The sequence below is a fragment of the Sceloporus occidentalis genome, unplaced genomic scaffold (assembly GCF_023333645.1).
Source record: "Sceloporus occidentalis isolate IW3139 unplaced genomic scaffold, rSceOcc1.0.p SCAF_1, whole genome shotgun sequence".
Taxonomy (NCBI): Eukaryota; Metazoa; Chordata; class Lepidosauria; order Squamata; family Phrynosomatidae; genus Sceloporus; species Sceloporus occidentalis.
Window position 1 is genome coordinate 225,598,933 of NW_028316981.1, and position 19,363 is coordinate 225,618,295.

At 43.1% G+C, this 19,363-nt stretch overlaps 1 protein-coding gene across 3 annotated transcripts in view; it reads right to left on the reverse strand.

The window, feature by feature from the left end:
- ADAMTSL1 (ADAMTS like 1) overlaps nucleotides 1-19,363 on the reverse strand; it is a 443,438-nt gene that overhangs the window by 323,826 nt on the left and 100,249 nt on the right. For 2 of the 3 annotated variants that reach the window (XM_089489388.1, XM_089489374.1), the window contains exon 1: nucleotides 5,924-6,006. The exons of the other annotated variant lie outside the window; for it this stretch is intronic. In XM_089489388.1, coding sequence (XP_089345514.1) covers nucleotides 5,924-5,977 — 54 coding nt within the window. In that variant the 5' untranslated portion in view covers nucleotides 5,978-6,006. Of the gene's footprint in view, nucleotides 1-5,923; nucleotides 6,007-19,363 lie in introns of those variants that run through there. 3 annotated transcript variants of the gene reach the window in all.

A 19,363-nucleotide genomic window follows, 5' to 3' on the forward strand; every position in this document is an offset into this window, starting at 1 on the left:
GTCCTATTCTCCACACTTTATATGCACCCACACTTTATATGCAATCACTTTGTATATCTATGTGATTGAGGGAACTCATAATTTATATACAAATAGACTTCAGTTAAAGAAGTACATCTGTTACCAGAGGCAGAAATAACATGGAAAGAAAAGGGACAGAATCCTGCACCACAAGAAGAGCAATTCATCCTATTTCAGCAAACTTCTTATCCAAAACTAACAATATGCACATGGGAAAGGAAGTAGCCAGGTCAGGTAAGCCTTGCATAACTAAACAAAATTATTCTGAGGCTTCTACCGACCACTTGAAAGCTTCTTCCAAAATACATCCAAGATCATTTTATCTTTCAACAGTCTCTGCTTTCCTTATGATTTCCATTTTGGTGGTGGCCAAACTTGTAGATTTGTGTTTCTTTAACATACTGTGGGGTAGGTAATGAGGCAGGCTTATGTAATCTCTTCCCCTCTCTGTTTTGCTCTTCCTGCATGTTCAGTAAGGGATGTGGGAGGCAGCTGTTGTCTACCTTGACTGTTGTGGGCAGACACACACAACTACAACTACACAACGATGGCAGAATCCTGCTTTTCCCCAGCTCAAACTTGTAATACAGTGTTTACAGCAGACAGCCCAACACTGAATGTCTGTGATTCTCCAGCCCTTCTTCACTATCCATGCAAAGCCAATGCTGTTTCAAAAAACCGTTCCAGTTAGGCAGAGGGAAAGGGGGCTCGGTAGATGTAAATAGACTTTGTAGAAGGAGCTTCTTTGTCAGAGGCTTTGCTAATGGAGGGATGCCTGTACACACTACTGTGACTAGGACAGTGACCTCCCCAATTTTATTTTTTACCTTCAGCCTTACATGTATGAGACATTCAACTCTTGCAGTTAAGACTTTTTGAATACAGTTGCCCCTCTTTATCCATCAATTTTTTATCCACCGAATCAAGCATCCGCAGCTTGAAAATATTAAAAAAAAGTATAAATTCCAAATAGCAAAACTTGATTTTGCCATTTTATATAAGGGATACTATTTTGCTATGCCACTGTATTTAACAGGACTTGAGCATCCACAGATGCTATCTACAGGAGTTCTGGAACCAAACCCCAGCGGATAACAAGGGCCCACTGTACTCAAACAGCAAAGCAAGAAACTGCCAAATAAACAGGTATCAGTTTGGAAGGGAAAGGTGAGTCCATCCTCACCAGTGTTGCCAACGAGCCTCGAAGATATTCCCCAGAATGTTTTACCAAAATCCAAATCCCCCTGAATTTCCCAATATTTACCAGAATATTCAGTCAAAATCCCCGGAAAGAAATTAAATAAATTCCCCGGATTCCGGGGAATTCCCCGGAAATTGGCAATGCTGATCCTTGCATCCCACTCATTTTCATACACAAACTAACTTTTTTTCTATGGGGAAATTTTATTTGGAAAATAAAATCCTAGTTCTCCCACAACCATTAACTTGTACAATATAAAAGTACAAAATATAATGGTTGGCAGTAGGGAGTATTATTTGTTTAGTACATTACGGGTGCCTAATTTACAAGAAATAGCAAGGAGACTGTCCAGGTATGTTTTGAGGATGGAGCCAAATCATGATGTTTCTATTTATGCTTCAGTCGGGTTTTTAAAAGCCCTTTCAGTTATCTATAAAGCAGGGACACATGGTTGAGGGCTACTATCCCATCTCCTGCCCTCAGTTTAGTACGCTGGGTGAGAGGCTGTGGGGGGATAAAGGAAAACTTTTGCAACTCTCACCCATTCACCTATTTTACTTTTTAAAAATTGCCTTTTGTTGGATTAAAACAGCACGATCTGGCAGCACAATGCAGAGTAACAATTATGCAAGCCTAATTCAAGCCTGTTCCAAGTATAATACTCTTTCACTTGCTTCTGGGATGAATCCAGAAAAAGAAAAGGAAAAAAGCAAAAAGGGGCTGGGAGCCATGCTCCTTAACATGCAATCAAAAGTGATGATTTAGTGATATACTGCTATCACATAATTTGTATGGTGCTTCACAAAGCAACTTACTCAGGAGTCTCTGCAGCTTGGACCTTATGTACCCCCACCACAATTTATTGCAGAGGCAATGGGATGACAATGGGACAGTGTCAGTGACATTAAAAAAGGCACTCTGTACATGTTTGCATTAAGGATAAATTCTGGAGCTATGCTTTTATTGAACCAATTCCTGCCTCGTTTCTTCAAACTCACTGTCACATCTTGTTCATTTGTATACTGCCTTCCCATGTAAACTGTACTCAAAGTGGCATACCGCAAAATCAAGAAATGGGTTAGAGCCATTTATTTAATTTCTATCCCACCTTTCTCCGAACAGGAGACCCAAAGTGGCTTACAACTGGGCTACAAAAGGTGAAGTGAGACATCTGTCTTCTCAGACACAGGAGTTTATCACACAAAGGAGATCGGAAGTTTATCCTGTGAATTTATCCTGGAAAAATCATGTAATTACATGAAACGATTTCACATGACGTCACGCAAAACCTGCCATTAAAGTGGTCACAATGAAGCATTAATGCACATCTTTTTACTTTCAGGATTTCAGTGACAATGCATTTTCGATATCACTTTATTTGTGCAACCGCATGTGATAATCATTCATGCAATTACTCGCCATTTTTGCTTTATTTGCCGGATGCTTTAAATGAGCTTTAATCTCTCTTTAATGCCAAAATTAGCCCCAGTGAGATAAACTCCATAGAGAGAGTGAGACATTATACTCAAAGCTACTGCAAATACATAGTAGACAGTGATTTATACACCGCATCTTAGCCTATATTAAAAAGTGGGTTGAAAAGAAGCACATTTATTCCAGATCAAGTGATGGCTGGCCATAGTGATGCCGGGGAAAGGATACGAGAGGAGAAGGAAGAGCTAGATGTCTACTCAGAAGTAAGTCTAAGGGAAGATGCAGCCACACCGAAAAATTAATGCAGTTTGACATTGCTTTAACTGCCATGGCTCCAAGCTTTGGAATCCTGGGATTTGTAGTTTGTTGTAGTGCTCTCTGACAGAGAAGGCTAAATATCTCCCAAAACTACTAACCCAGAATGTCACAGCACTGAGCCACTGCAGTTAAAGCAGTGTCAAACTGCATTAATTATGCAGTGTAGCTATAACTGGAGCTTACTCTCTGGGAAGGAAGTAAAGATGGCATAGTGGTGTTGGACTATAACTCTGGAGACCAGCGTCCTATTCCCAGTTTGGCAATGAATCCCACTGGGTGACCTTGGGCAAGTCACACTCTCTCAGCCTCAAGGAAAGGCCAACCTCCTCTGAACAAATCTTGCCAAGAAAACCCCATGATGGGGTTCACCTTAGGGTTGCCATAAGTCAGAAATGACTTGAAGGCAAACACACACACACACACACACACACACACACAGGACCGTCACAACCTTGCACAAATAGAGAGAGGAAAAAACTGAGTCAGCAGGAACTAGGAATCTGGGAAACTTTTCTCTCAGCTCCTTTAGCTTATAGTTCTCAGTTCTAGAAAGACAGCGTTTCCCTGGAAGTGCACCCCAAATAGTCTTTGACACATGGTTTCTCTTAGGAAACTGCGCACTGCACCTCTGAACCACTTTCTTTGGGCCAAAAAAAATAGCAGCACGGGGGATTCAAGTCTTGAAAATCTTTGGAAGTGACAGCAACCAAACCAGGCGGCAATAGCATTCCTGTCTGTGTGTATGTGCGAAGGTGACACCATAACATGCCTGAATGAGAAGGGTGGCCTTTAGGAAAAGCCAGAGGGGCTACAACAAACTATGCTTCCCAGAATTCCATGGCCTTGAGCCCCGGCAGTTCAACTGGTGTCTGATCAGATTTTTTTTTTGCAGTGTGGACGCAGAGTCTCAAAGGTGCTGCAAGAAACCCTCGGCATCCCAATTTTCCAGCTAGGTCTCTGAAGGGGACAGAGTTCAAGTGCTGGTGGCGCAGTGGCTAAACACCTGTACTGCAGCCACTCGTAAGGTTGTGGGTTCAAGACCAGCCAGGGGCTCAGGCTCGACTCAGGCTTGCATCCTTCCATAAGTCGCTAAAATGAGTACCCAGCTTGTTGGGGGCAGTTAGCTTACACATCTTAAACTGCCTAGAGACTGATTAGGTGGTATGAAGGGGTATATAAATGAAGCTGCTATTGCTATTGCTTGTGTGCCAAGCCTCCCAGGCGCAGCATCGGCTACAGGACCCCAAGGCTTTTGCACCCCAGTGGCTGCAAGGGAAAGGTGCAACGCCTGCAGCAATCTCTGCAGAGAGCCCAGCCAAAGTGGGAATCCCAGGAGAAACCATCTCTCTCTCTTTTTCCTTCTCTCTGTATGTCAGCCTCAAAGTGACTTTGAGGCCCCCCTCCCAGCTCCCAGGGACATAGCCAAGGGGGGGATCTTGGGGTCCGGACCCCCCTCTTCCATTAGAAAAATGAATGGTGTGTGCTGCTGCGCCACCGCGCCCAAGCCCCATTATAATGGTGGCACTTAGTCTGGACCCTCCCCCCCTTCCTAAAATCCTGGCTATTTCCCTGCAGCTCCCATAATTCCCCTCCTGCCAGTTTGGGGATACTGGGCATTGTACTCCCCCAGGAACCCAACTTCCCTTGTGCCTTCTCTTCCCTAAGAGAAGACCAGCAAGCCTCTAGGTTTTCAGGGGGAGAGGGGTTACAAACAACACAACCAAAAGTTGGAAAAAAGTGACTTGGAGAGACCCCCAGTTCCTAGAAGCCACCTCCTGGGGATTCTGGGCATTGTAGTCTCCCAGGAACCCAATCTCTCCCTCTCGGGTGCCTTGCCATCCTGAAATGGAAAAAGTGGATTTGGGGGGTCCCCATCTCCCAGCATCCTCCCTCACCTCTGCAAGCCAGGGGATGCTGGGGGTTGTAGTCCCACAGGGATCCATCCTCACTAAAAGTTGGGAAAAGGGACTTTGGGGGGAACCCCAGCTTCCTGGATATTTTTCCCCAGCCAGAATCTCCTTGTAGTTTCTGTGGACTACATAACCCAGAATCCCCAGGAATTAGTCGAAACATATAGTAAGAATACATCCCATGATACAACAATGAAAACATATAACATACATACATACATACATACAACATATATATCTCCCACTATCCCTCCCTCCTGAAAACAATCCGCATATAGTTGCAATACGGTTAGGAAGGACCCTAAGAGAAGACCAGCGAGCCTCCGGTTTTCAGGGGGAGAGGGGTTACAAACAACTCAACCCAAAAAAGGCAGCGAGGCGTAGTGGTTTGAGTGTTGGACTGCGACTCCAGAGACCTGGGTTCGAGTCCCCGCTCCGCCACGGAAAGCCACCGGGCGAGTCACACTCTCTCAGCCTCAGAGGAGAGCCAGGGCAAAAAGAAGAGGAAGAGGAGGAGAAGGAGGAAAAGAAGAAGAAGAAGGACCACCATCCTTTGGAGCAACTTGCCCAGGCTAGGTCCAGCCTGAGTCAGAAACGAGGTGGAGGTCCAGAAAAACTCCACCTCCACGTCGTTTGGGACTCAGGCTGGACCTAGCCTAGGACTTTCTGGGCAGGTTTCTCCAGAGGATGGTGGCACTACTACTACTACTACTACTACTTCTTGCCATGGTTCTCCTTTGGGGCTGAGAGAGTGTGACTCGTCTAAGGGGACAGGTTGCCGTAAGTCGGAAACGCCTGGGAGACCTGAGGGGCTAGTCACACTCTCTCAGCCTCACAGAGGGGCCATGGCCAGAAGATGATGATGATGATGATGATGATGATGATGATGATGATGATGATGATGATAAACCTTGAAGAAACTTGCCCAGAAACCCCCCAGGAGAAGTTGACCCTGAGTCAGAGAGGAATTGGAAGCAGACCCCAAGAATGCCAAAGAAAGTTGCTTTCCCCAAAGAGGGCTGTGTGAAGATGCCTTTACCAGGAGGAGGGAAGCCAGGAGGAGCATCGCTGCCCGCGGTGGCCCGCTTGCCATGCCTGGCTCCCGGCGGAGGAGCAACGCCTCTTCGGCTGCTCCGGCTCCTTCTCCTCCTCCTCCTCGGGAGGCTGCGGCGCTAGCCCTGCGTCCGCCTCCTCCTCCTCCTCCTCCTCCTCCTCCTCCTCCGCGGCTCATCCTCCGGCTGCTGCTGCTTCGGCTGCTGCTCTGGCCCTCTCTCCCTCTCTCTCTCAGCCCCTCCGCCGCCGAAGCAGGGATTGGGAGCTCAGCTCCAAAGCCCCGCAGCCAATCAGGGCAAGGCCAAGAAGAACCCAAAGCCCAGGAGGAGGAGGAAGGAAGGAAGGAAGGAAAGAGAGAGAGAGAGAGAGAGAGAGAGAGAGAGAGAGGAAGGAAGGAAAGAAAGAAAAAGAAAGAAAGAAAGAAAGAAAGACAAATAGAAAGAGGAAGGAAGGAAAAGAAAGAGAGAGAGAGAGAGGAAGGAAGAAGAAAGAGAAAGAAAGAAAGAAAGAAATAGAGAGAGTGGGGAAGGAAAGAAGGAAGGAAGAAAAAGTGAGAGAGAGAGAGAGAGGAAGGAAGGAAGGAGAGAGAGAAAGAGAGAGAGAGAGGAAAGAAGAAAGAGGAAGGAGAGAGAGAGAAAGGAAGGAAGGAAGGAAAGAAAGAAAGAAAAAGAAAGAAAGACAAATAGAAAGAGGAAGGAAGGAAAAGAAAGAGAGAGAGAGGAAGGAAGAAGAAAAAGAAAGAAATAGAGAGAGAGGGGAAGGAAAGAAGAAAAAGCGAGAGAGAGAGAGGAAGGAAGGAAGGAAAAGAAAGAAAGAAAGAAAGAAAGAAAGAGAGAAAGGAAGGAAGGAAGAAAAAGAGAGAGAGAGAGAAAGGAAGGAAGAGAATGAGAGAGAGAGAAAGGAAGGAAGGAAAAGAAAGAGAGAAAGGAAGGAAGAAAAAGAGAGAGAGAGAGAGAGAAAGGAAGGAAGAGAATGAGAGAGAGAGAAAGGAAGGAAGGAAAAGAAAGAGAGAAAGGAAGGAAGAAAAAGAGAGAGAGAGAGAAAGGAAGGAAGAGAATGAGAGAGAGAGAAAGGAAGGAAGGAAAAGAAAGAGAGAGAGGAAGGAAGGAAAAGAAAGAAAGAAAGAAATAGAGAGAGGAAGGGAGGAAGAAAGAGAAAGAGAGAGAAAGGAAGAAAGGAAGAAAAAGAAAGAAAGAAATATAGAGAAAGGAAGGAAGAGAGAGAGAGAGGAAGGAAAGAGAGAGGGGGATGAAGAAAAAGAAAGAAATAGAGAGTAAAAGGAAGAGAGGAAAGAAAGAAAGAAAAGAGTGAGGGAGAGAAAGGAAGGAAGAGAAAGAAAGAAGAAAAAGAGGGAAGGAGGAAGGAAAGAAAGAAAGAAGAAATAGGGAGAGAAAGAGGAAGGAAGGAAGGACAAGAAAGAGTGAGAGAGAGAAAAGAAGGAAGGAAAGAAGAAAAAGAAAGAAATAGAGAGAGAGAAAAGGAAGAAAGGAAGAAAAAGAAAGAAGGAAAGAAAGAAATAGAGAGAGAGAGGAAGGAAGGAAGGAAGAAAAAGAAAGAAAGAAGTCCCCACCGAGGAAGGAAGGAAGGAAGGAAGGAAGGAAGGAAGGAAGGAAGGAAGGGGGCCAAGGAGGAGAGAGGCTACCCATTGCCAAGAAAACTCCATGATAGTCTTGCCTTAGGGCCACTGATTGACTCAGAAATGGAGTCAATCAGTGGTTTGAGTAATGGGCTATGACTCTGGAGACCAGTGTTTGATTCCTGGCTCAGCCATGAAAGCCACTGGGTGACCATGGGCAAGTCACACTCTCTCAGCCTCAGGGGACATTTGGCACTTTGGGCCTGCCAGGGAGCCAGTCTCGCCTGCACATTGGCCCATCCAGGAGGGAAACGTTATATGTGCTTGAAATGTAGGACATGCCCTGGAGAAAAGGGGGACGGGTGGTCACCTTGCTTGCAACCACCATCCATTTGGGGGGGAGCGTTTTACTAGGGGGAATCCTACAGATCCTTCTGAACCTGTATATGTGTGTGTGTGTGTGTGTGTGTGTGTGTGTGTTTACACACACATTTGTATATACACTCATCCCTCCACATTTGCAGCTTTGACTTGCAGATTTGATTAGTCACAGATTTTATTAATATGTTCTCTCTAAGGATACCTATGTCTTCCAGCTCAACTCTATGGTCAGCTTTAACCAAAAGTCGCAGTGAAGGACCTAGAGGTTCCTAGAGAGAAGACTCCACTAGGCATTTGTAGCTCCTCCAGTGAATTTCTTTTGTCAATGTCTGACAGATGTTGACCACAGAGTTGCACTGGAGGACCTAGACATTTCTAGAAGTTTATCACATGATGGAGATTGGGAGTTTATCCCAGGAATATCCCAGAAAAATCACATTATTATGCAAAACAGTTTCACACGACTTCACACAAAACCCACCATTAAGGTCGTCATAATAATAATAATAATAATAATAGATTTATTTCTAGCCCACTCTAGAAATTGAGCACAGAGTTGCACTGGAGGACCTAGAGATTCCTTGAGAGATATTCTCTCTCTCTCTCTCTCTCTCTTTTTAACCTGATATTGGCCTGTTACAGACTGCCCAAATAAAGCTGCTTTGGGTCTCTTTGGAGGTATGCTGTTTAAATGATGCACACATCCTAAGAATCCGGAAGCTGCACCAAAGCTGCCCTCCAGTGCTTAGAAACGGAGTGTGGCTTTGGCGCGACCTCCGGACTCTTAGGACCCATGCATCATTTAAATAGCATGCCTCCAAAGAGACCCCAAGCAGCTTTATTTTGGCAGTCTGTATGTCCCTATTCTCTCTCAGGTAAAAACATAAGTGTTTTTGTTATTTGTGGTTTTTTCCTCATTCACAGGGGGCCTGTGCCCCTAATCCCAGCAAATGTGGAAGAACAAGTATATATAGGATGTGAGGAGAGGGGAGCAAGATGGAAGAGGAAGGCATCAGAAGAGAGAAGGATATATCCAGTAAATCCTCCCCTAAATAAGCTCCTTTTTCTGGCACACGAATTGCAAAACGATGGCAGGCCAGCCATAAAAAGTTTGTCAAAAGTATATACCTGAGTGGCAAACCTATGGCACACATGCCCTCTGTGGCACGCAAGGTCATCTCTGAGGGCATATAGAGACACTTAAAGGCACAGGAGGGCAGGGGAAGAGGAAGAACTGTGCCTTTAACTGTCTCTGGGGAAGTCCAGCCCCCGCAAGTCTGTGTCCCCTCTAGAAGCCCCCCCAGCACTGGGTGACACCCGGTATGGGAATGCCATTGAGTTGGGCATTCGGTCTCTAAAAGGTTGGCCATCACTGGTATATACAATCATAGAAGAGTTGGAAGAGACTCCAAGGGCCATCCAATCCAACTCCCCATTTGGGATTTGGTTAAGAAGGATGTGTAGGATCCTCCCCCCAATAAAACTCACTCTCTCTCTCTCTACCATGAATGGCGGTTGCATGCAGGGTGGCCCACTGTCCTCCTTTTCTAGGCCATGTCCGACATTTCAACCTTCTGCCCAAGAGGAATGTCAAAATAGCCTCCATTCTGAACAGGACTAAGAAGCAGGAATTCATATTTACATGAGTGTTTTCCCCTTTTGTTTTGGAATGCCCTCCATTTTTCTTTAACGTCCTACATTTTTCAGTGACCTATGCTCTTTTGGGGTTAGGACACCTGGTCACCCAGGTTGCATGGCTTGCTAACTCCCTTGGAGGAAGGGGGTTTCAGATTGCAGATAACCTCAGAAAAGACAAAAGCCCTTGCTCTTAACCAGAGAAGCAAAATAGACAAGGACAGGAACAAGGATACAATTTGGAAACAGCACCAAACTGAGTCATACAACTTCTTTCCTGATGATTATTTGTCATTGCAGAGGGCATGCTTACCATGTTCATTATTTATGTGTCAGCACATAGATTGCATGAATTTGTTAAGCTAGTGTGCCTTCTTCTTCTTGTGTGCCTTCAAGTAATTTCTGACTTGTGGCATTGTGTGCTGTTTGCATTCAAGACATTTCCCATTTATGGAGACCTAAAGCAAACCTATCACTGGGTTCTCTTGGCAAGATTTGTTCAGAGGAGGTTTGCCATTGCCTTTCCCTGAGGCTCAGAGAATGTGATTTGTCCAAAGTCACCCAGTGGGTTTCCATGCCTGAGCAGGAATTCAAACCCTGGTCTCCCAGTGTTTTACCTACTCAAACCAGACCATCACACTGGTTCTTGTGTATCTTCTAGAAAACATCAATTATTAAGAGCATCCAAGTATGTGAGCTGCTTTATCTTGGTGAACTCTGTCACATGCAGCCCTTGTGGGCTGAATTTCAGCAGCACTGGATTGATTAATACTGCATTTGCAACAATGATATATGTACACAGTATCCGACTGGGGAAGTGGCCACATCAGTTCAGTTTGCTTTGGGAGTTCAGGTTCATAAGGGACCTGGAACCAAACCCAGTGGAGGGCTCACTGTAAGTAACCAGAAGGGAGGGAAAGATAGTCTGCAGCTGTTTGGGAGAACTTTCTCTATTTTTATTTCATGTGTTCTATGACTAAACCCAAATATCAGGAGCAGAGGTCAGGGCTAGGCCCTGGCACAAGGCAAGGCCTGGTGGTGTATGCATTTGTAATTATTAGTTCCAGTAGTTTGGTGTATACTGGTATGGTGCAGTGGAGGCCAGGGTTCAAATCCCCGCTCAGTCATGTAAACCCACTGGATGGCCTTGGGCAAGTCATAGTCTCAGTCTCAGAGGATAACCCCCTCTTAAGAAACTCGCCAAGAAACCCCCAGGATAGGTTCCTCTTAGGGTTACCGTAAATTGGAAATGACTTGAAGGCACACAACAGCAAACAACAATTACTCCTGGTCAGTGGCTCAAACGTCAGTACAATTTTAGACTGAACTTTAAAGACCCTCACCAAGATATTGAAACCGGTCACCAGAACAAGTTTAGCATCTTGCACAGCTCATTTAAAGTCTAGATTAAAAACCAGAGCACATTCATTGACCCACTGACAAAGGAGTCACCAGATGCCATTGTTCCTGATGGCTGCAAGAAACAACACTGACTCTGCAAGCAGTATTATCATGATTTTTCCATGGGTTGATCCACACTGATGAGGTCAAGAAAATACAGGTTTAATTTACAAACACATGCACATTGATGCTCCTGCACATACTTATGGCTCATGACCTATATGAAATGGTCTCTGGTTTCTAAAGTTAGAAACTGAAGTTACTTTACTTTTCAGTAAAGGAAAGACTAGGCCTATGCTTGTAAAGGGCTATAAAACTGAGGCAAAGATTCTCTTTTTTCCAAAGTTTCAACAGGCAGGTAACTCATCATCTGCAGCTAATTAAAATGGAGTCTATGTGTGCACAATTTACAAACCTATCATTGTCCTGTGCATTGAAGTCAACAGGAATTTTGTGTGCGGAAAAACGTCAGAAGAAATATATTAGCAGCTGCCAAATGGTGTTGCCTGCAGCCCTCAGACACATAATTTGTCCACAAACGTTTTGGGGGGAAATGATTTATATTTAATAAATAGCACTGCTATCAAATGCAAGAGTTCTGCAGTTGAAGACAACTCTGTGCAACACTTGCCAGGCTTTAGACTTAAGGCTGGTTCAGACATAACATTTTCCAGACATGGGATGATTGCTACAAGAGTGATTTCCATTACCAGACACATATACAAATATGTTGTGAATCATTCATATACCTTTGTCTTCAACTGCTTTTTCCTGTACCTGGTTCACTATAATTGGATGGCAGAACCCATTTGGTTTACTGCAGTGCTTGGGTGAGGGTTTAGCAGCTTATAGAAGACAGCCAAGGTGTTCTCTGCATCATAGAATAGATCAAATAAAGTCTGGAGACTTGTGGCAATTTGTAAAGCACATTTCATGTTGCACAGTGTCTTGAAAGGCTTTGTTTATGAGGTGTTTAAGATGTTAAGCAAATAAATAAACTTTAAATAACTGAATAAGTGTATTTCACCACTTCTGCTAATTTTACAACCAATTATAATCGGAACCCAAAGGCAAAGTGGCCATCACATTAATAGAATGAGTCCACCATATTAATGGACTCTGGGAGTCGCAGTCCTGCAAAGTATGTTTTCCATCCCTTGGCACTACTTAATTAAAAGACAAGAAAAGATGCTAGCATTCAAGGGGGAAAGAAATTAAGAAAGAGATCGAAGGAATACACGCACACGCATATTCTGCCAGTATTGGACAATTTATTTAGTTGTGATATGGAGGGTGTGCTTTTCATGCCCTTCAGGGTTTTTATAACAGAGCAGGAGATGCCGACCAGTTGACAGTTGGCCAGGAGCTGGTTCATCCCAGTATTCCCTCGCCCCCTCAAAGAGCAGTCTACCCAACCTGCCATAAAGGAGAAGTGTGGGTACAGCTATTCAATGTTTTACTTGCAAATTGAGAAGGCTTCAATACCCCTGTTTTTCAGGTGAGGAATAAGTGTGAAAGATTATTATGAAAACTAGCCTCAAAGATGAAACATGTCAGAGCCACAGCAAGAGATAGAGCAAATGGGTAAGGTTAAAAATAGGTAGGATAGTCAATAAGGATAGTAAATAGGGTCTTTTCGAAGCCAACAATGAGATAAGGCTCTTAAAACCAAGGACCTGGGCATGTGAGAGTGCCATGTTGAAAAAAGAATGAAAAGAAAGAAAATCCAAAACCAACAAAGCACCAGTAACAGCGATTACTCTCTCCTTACTCAGACCAGCATGCAAAGCTCATCTGGTTTACTGATATAACAATATTGGCTGGAATTGGCCAGAACTAAGCAGTTATATAGGCTGAATCCCATGTGGATCCAGGGGTGGCCCTACCATTGGGCAGGATGAGATAGGTGCATCAGATGGCAGATCCTGAGGATGGTGGGAGGATAGAGTGATGGAAAGCTGGTGGACAGAGCTTTACATGCACCCCACAGCCTGCTCCTGTGACTCTTAAGTAAGCTTGATATCCTCAAGTGAAGCAGAGGCAGCCAAAATTGAAGGAAGTTTAAATTGCCTATTTGGTGGGCCGCTGTAAATGAAAAACAGCCCTACTGATATCCCTCAGACTGCAAAATAAAGACATAGGGCAGGCTTCAGTCCTGACAGATCAGTAGTGGAAGACAGCTAAGTCAAGAGCCCCCTATTGCCAAAGGCTATTTTATTCCTTCCTAGTTAGATCCTTTTTAGTTCGGAACAGATTAAGGCCGTAGGAACCTGACAAGGCAAGGAGCATATTTTGGAGGTGTGGGTGCCACTACAAAATAACACAGCAGATTTCCTCTTCTGGATCTGGACTGGCTCTCACCTTTGTTCCTTTTGTTTTCTCCTGTCAGATGTTGGAATTAAAGCAGCCTCTCTATGTGTTTATAAGACAGGGCTCTGGTTAACTGTGCCGCAGGCCTACAGCAAGTTTATGTGAAATGAAAGCAGAAGCGAGAGAGGGTGTCAGGGCTGTCTGAAGCATCACTCCAAGCTGCACAGCTATAACAATGCTTGATTTAAAAACCACCCGCCCAGACAGCAGAAAGCTGCTTCTAGCATCCATGTGCTTTATAACCGGTGGAAACAGTGAAGTAAACTTTGGAGCTGGTCTCCCCGGAGAGAATCGTTTACAGTTTTCACTTTGGCAGCCACCTGTCTCTTCCTCTGAACATTCTGATTTTCTCAGTATCTTATTTACATTGCCTTTGTGTATGTATTTGTGTGTGTGTTAACAATTGTCCCCAAATTGCCACACATTAGTAAGTACTGCTAGATATGCACTTCCCAGATTAACTCCAGTAAGGAGGAGCATGTAAACATGTGAGGATGTGGGTGACTGTGTACAGTATAAGAGAGGGGAGGTAAGAGAGGGGAGTTTAAAAAAGAAATTGCTGGAGTGAAAGAAAGTGGTGTCTGCGTATGTCAGTTGTGTACATTCAAGTCATTTCTTTTCTACTTCCTGTTTTAATCTAATACCACAAAAACTGTTTGGGTACTTAGCCCAATGCTTTGAGGCAGCAATGCATTTTATGAATGCTTTCTTATTGTTTGCTCCCAAGTCATTTCCGACTTGGGAGCGACCCTAAGGCAAACCTATCTCAGGGTTTTCTTGGCAAGATTTGTTCAGAGCAGGTTTACTATTGCCTTCCCTTGAGGCTGAGAGTATGTTACTTGCCCAAGGCCACCCAGTGGGTTTCATGACTGAGCAGGGAATCAGACCCTGATCTCCAGATCCCTAATCCAACAATCAAACCACTGCACCATGCTGGTTCTCAAGAAAGTGACAGAAAAGACTGAATGATTGTGAAAATTGCCAGATTGATAGGGGAAGAGACTGAGAAGATCATTTGCCCATTAGGGGAGAAATTTTTCTTTATGCTCCTTTAAAAACAATAACACTCTTTTTGTCACAAAGAGGTGGCTGCCTTACTGCAACCATATTTACATAAAAATAAAGTTAATCTTTGTTTCATAGGAATGTATTTCCAAGCAGTGGGGACTTCGATATCATGGTAACCAAACATCTGTTTGGGGTTGGTGCTACAGCGCAAAGGTTCATCTCCATTGGATAGCTCCTTTACGGTTCAGTGTAAAACCCAGAGTGCATTCACTATCACACCCATGGCAAGGGAGCTACTAGGCAGCAGTGCTTCCAGGGAAAGGTGTTCAGTTTCACCGTCCTGGTCTGGCGACTCACCCTGCAGGAATATGCAGAATCCCACTCTCATATTCTGAAAGGCATGCGTATACTACGGGTTCACCTCATCAATATGGTTTTTTACTAGCAATCTAAATCTTTGCTTCTTTTGTTTTCACACCGAAGAACAAATAACTGGAATGTTTTCTCACTGCTGTGTGAGATGATGAGAGTTTTAGTGTATTCCTCCCTCTCCCTTTTATTCTAGGATCGTTTTTAAAAATTATGCTGCTCCTGCCTATGCTTTTGGGCAAAACAATTTTTTCCCACAAAAAAAGAGGGTGTTGCCCAATTTTTTTTTTGGGGGGGGGAAACAAGGAAATCTTAAAATGTGAACAATCTCAAAGAAACTGGTCATTTTCTCAGGCTGGGGTGGGGGTCCTGATGGGGGGAGGTTGTCTCAAAATCATAATTTGATGTTTTAAACAATTTACTTCACTCAAAATATGTAAAAAGTACAATAATAAAACAATAACACAAGAGAGAAATCAATTTGTGCAAAATACTTTTGACCCCATCAACTGTGTGCATATTTGAACACTGTTTCTGCTCTTCCAAACAGGAATGATAAGGTATCAAATGGTAATATTCCATAGCTGGTAAACTGGTTCTTTGTATTTTCTTGCTAAATAGTGAACCTCCTTTAAAAAAAAAAATTATTATCCTCACCACTTGGAAGAAAGAAAGAAAAAACAGCTTTCCCAAGTGCTTATAAATACATATTGGCAAGTTACCATTAAAGTTCACCAAAGTTCATTAGTTTGGATAGTGACAGAAAGTAAAGGCCATTAAGAATGAAGAATGTGTACTCTATTCAGCAAAACAGCAGTGTTTAATCAGAAATACTTGCAAATCACTGCACTATGTCATCAAATCTTGGCCTTCATACAATGCAGGGCATCTGTGCTGATGGAACTGCTTCAGCAAATGGGATCAAGATCAAGGTGATCTTCCCTCTTTTCTGCAGGGACCCTTGGGCACCCTGAAGATCTGCTCCAGCAGTCTGAGACCTAGAAATTATTTTGCAGCTATAGGGCTGTGGGGAAGGGGAAGACATTCTGTCATAATACTGGACATAACACTTTCTTCTTAACCTAGCTATTCTCAAGGTGCTTCATTCTGATCTTCCTATCAGAGTTCTTGTAAAACTTTTTTAGTGGCCAAAGAAGCAAGAGGGATGAACAAGAAACATTAATATGTGATCAGGGAAAACTACATGAGCACAGGAACTGTCGCCTTCACTTCTGTCCCAAATTGACTGGGAAATACAACTTCCACACTTGATTCAATCCCCCATCCTCATCGCTTTATACTGATTTTTCTTCTTCTTATATCTCCTAATCATATGCTCTGAGAATCTGTGTGGGTTTTTTTTAAAAGGTATCTGTTTCACAGGACTCTGCATAAATTGCTGAAAAATATGTGGGATATTTCACAGACACATGGCAAGCTCCAGCTCCAGCAAATAGGTACAAGCCTTGCCATTTGTTTAGAATTCAGTTCCTATTCAGTACCCATAGTGAGAATTTGGGGACTGTAGCTATTTGGTAGGCATTTGGAAAAGACAGTTATCAGCTCTTTTAGTGCAGTCTGACAGTTTGACCCAATATCTTTGTTAGTGAGTTGTTTTTTTTTTAAATAATAATTAAAATCACTTAAACTTCGGGGAGTTAAGAATTAAAATGCAGCTGCTTCCTGATGTGAGGAAATCTCTCAGAGAATCTGAAAAAGACACTGCCAGGTCAGTATAGGCCCCACTTATAGGTATTAGAGAAACAAACTTTTAGAAAGCCTTAGGTCAGCAGAAATGTTTCCTTTTTATTTTTTCAAGGCATACATTTTCCTTGCAGAATTCTTTTAACTCATTCATTGCAAATATCTTTCACAAGAATGAATGAGTCAAAGAAAGAAAAACCAAAGAAGTCCTTCATTGCAGCATGATGTACAATTTATTTTTTTGATATAAACACACAGGTTTTTAACACTTTTAAAAGCCTGAACTATAAGACTTGAGTGATGAATATCCAAATATTCTTCTTTTTATTCAGGATACAGGAGATGCTACAACCTATTCCGCAGCTGAATTATTATTCCCAAATTCTATTTGTTGCAGAATATTTGTGTGTGTGTGTCTTTGACTTAGACAAGCCAGCGTGGTGTAGGACTAAGACTCTGGAGCCCAGGGTTCAAATTTTCACTCAGACATGGAAACCTATTGGGTGACTTTGCATAAGTCTCTCAGCCTCAAAAGAAAGCAATGGCAAACTTTGCCAAGAAAACTTTTCATTTTAGGGTCCTCATAAGTAAAAAAATCAAGGTCCACAACAACAACAACAACAACAACAACAACAACAACAACAGTCATTTGACTTGGGTTTCTATATCAGTACAATAATGTTTTGAGGTCTAGTTCAGCTTTTTTGTATTTAATGGTAGTAATCTGAATTTCTTGTAAAACAGAACCACCAAATCTAGACATGGCATGAGCCAAATGCTTAAGCTGCCTCTGATATGAGTATGTTTCAATTAAGTTCATATAAATTTCAAGAGAAGATGGGGTTTAGTACTATTATTTTTGTTGTTGCTGCTGTTGTGCACCTTCAAGTCATTTCTGATAAGTTTATCTTTTATAATTTATTTATAATGATGCTAGGAACAATCTGTCGCATGGTTTTCTCTGCAAGATTTGTTCAGAAGGGGGTTGGCCCTTGCCTTCCTCTGAGTGTGAGTCAGTGTGATTTACCCAAGGTGCCTTTCCATGGCTGAAGATCTCCAGAGTCCTAGTCCACTGGCTCTCACGCTATTATTTACCTATCAGATACCTTCTATATGTCTAAATCTCTATATTTATAGTAAGGTGTATGGCTCCTGCTTACAAATCAAAGTATTTATTTTTAAGGGGGAGGAGTTAATATAGGTTTGTATACTGTGAGCACTGATGTGTCTGTGTGTATATTTGCCATACCCTAGTATTTTGTTATGATCTACTCAGATGTTAAATATCACCTTTTTTGCTGCTAGCTAGCTAGCTTTGAATTTTCAGTGACAGCCAAGCATTTGGAACAGACTTGATTAAAATCTGAGTCAGGACACCACAATGAGAATTCTGCAGTGGAAAATATCAGAACATAATCTAGCATCAGAGTTGTTAGATGCCTTTGGTTCTGGGTGCTATTTCCTTTTGTTGCAACCCTGCAAATAGTATCTACTGCACTTTAAAAGGAAAGGTTACTTTTTGTGGCTTTGTTGGCTGGGGGAATTCTAGAAGATAGTCATCCAAAGAAATAACATTTTTAGCCTATGAACTGAATGTTCCATAGCAGCATCATGACTAGTACAGATTTATTAGCCATGAATTTATGCAATCTTTGTTCAAAACTACTTGAACTAGTGGCCAGCACCACATTTTTGGTAGCAAATTCCACAGATTAATTGGATACTCACTGTGTGAAGAAATACTTCCTTGCCTCTGTTTTTAATTTTATGAAAATCAGTTTCACTGAATGACCCTGAGTTGTCATATTTTAAAAGAGGGGATGGGAACTACTTTCAAATCACTCTGTCCATATCACTTATATTTTTTAGAAAGCTCACAGTTTTCACTGGGACTTACTCCCTAGTAAGTTTCTTCAGGACTGCAGCCTGAGGCCTTGTCTGCATGGGCCAAAAGGCTTGTTTTCCCCTTGTTCTGTTGTTGTCCTGTTCAGACGATGCGCACCCCAAACCATGGTTCTGGTGAGAGCAAGTCTAGAGGACATCTGGTATGTTCCTCACCAGAACAGCTTTTAAAAGAATTTTTAAAACAAACTTACCTCTTACTCTGGATCTTCCAAAAAGAATCGGAGCCTCCTGATTTCATGCCGCAGCAGCTGTCTGCATGGGCTGCCCAGTGCATCCATAACTACCATGAGTTTCTTGTTCTGAAGTCAGAACAAGACACCTGCCACCAGGTCCTCCTTCTGACCTCAGAAGTGAGTGGTGGATGTGCCAGGCAGCCTGGCAGGATGCCCATGCAGACAGCTGCAGTGGTGCAGGAACAAAAGGCCAGGTAATGGGGAAGTAGGGGCAGCTGTGGTGCCATGATACTCCAGGCTGCTCCTGGAGTATCCTGGCCAGTACAGACAAGGCCTTAGTTGCCTTTTTCTCTACATAAAAAAACAACAACAACACCTTAAACTCTTCACCTCTTCTCCTAGGGAATGTCCTTTTGGGTTCCTTTTCCTGTACCTTTTCTGTGATATGCTTAGATGCAACATCCAGAATCACAAATAAATAAGGGCATTATTTATTTTACCTTTAAAACTATTTGCATCCTATCCTATATCAGTAGAGCTCAGATACTGGCAGGGATTCCCCCACCCCCTTTCCCAAATCTCCAGTGTGGAATCTGCCCTTTTCACACCCGCTGATGGGGTGGTTTTGTTGTTTGTTTCACATCTTGCCTTTCCTTCAAGAGTTTCATTGCTAACAATGATATTTTTCCTTCCAGAGCTTTGAAAAGTTACCTTTTTTGGACAGGAACTTCCAGAATTCCACAGCCAGCATGGCAAATTGGCTGTGCTGGAGGAAGAAAATATGGGAACTATGTAGTTAAAAAAAATGGTAACATTCCAAACCTCTGTTTTTCAACCTCATTTTTGTCTTAGCAGAAGACTTATGAAGTAGGCTAGGATAACAGATAGCAACCTATGGCACTCT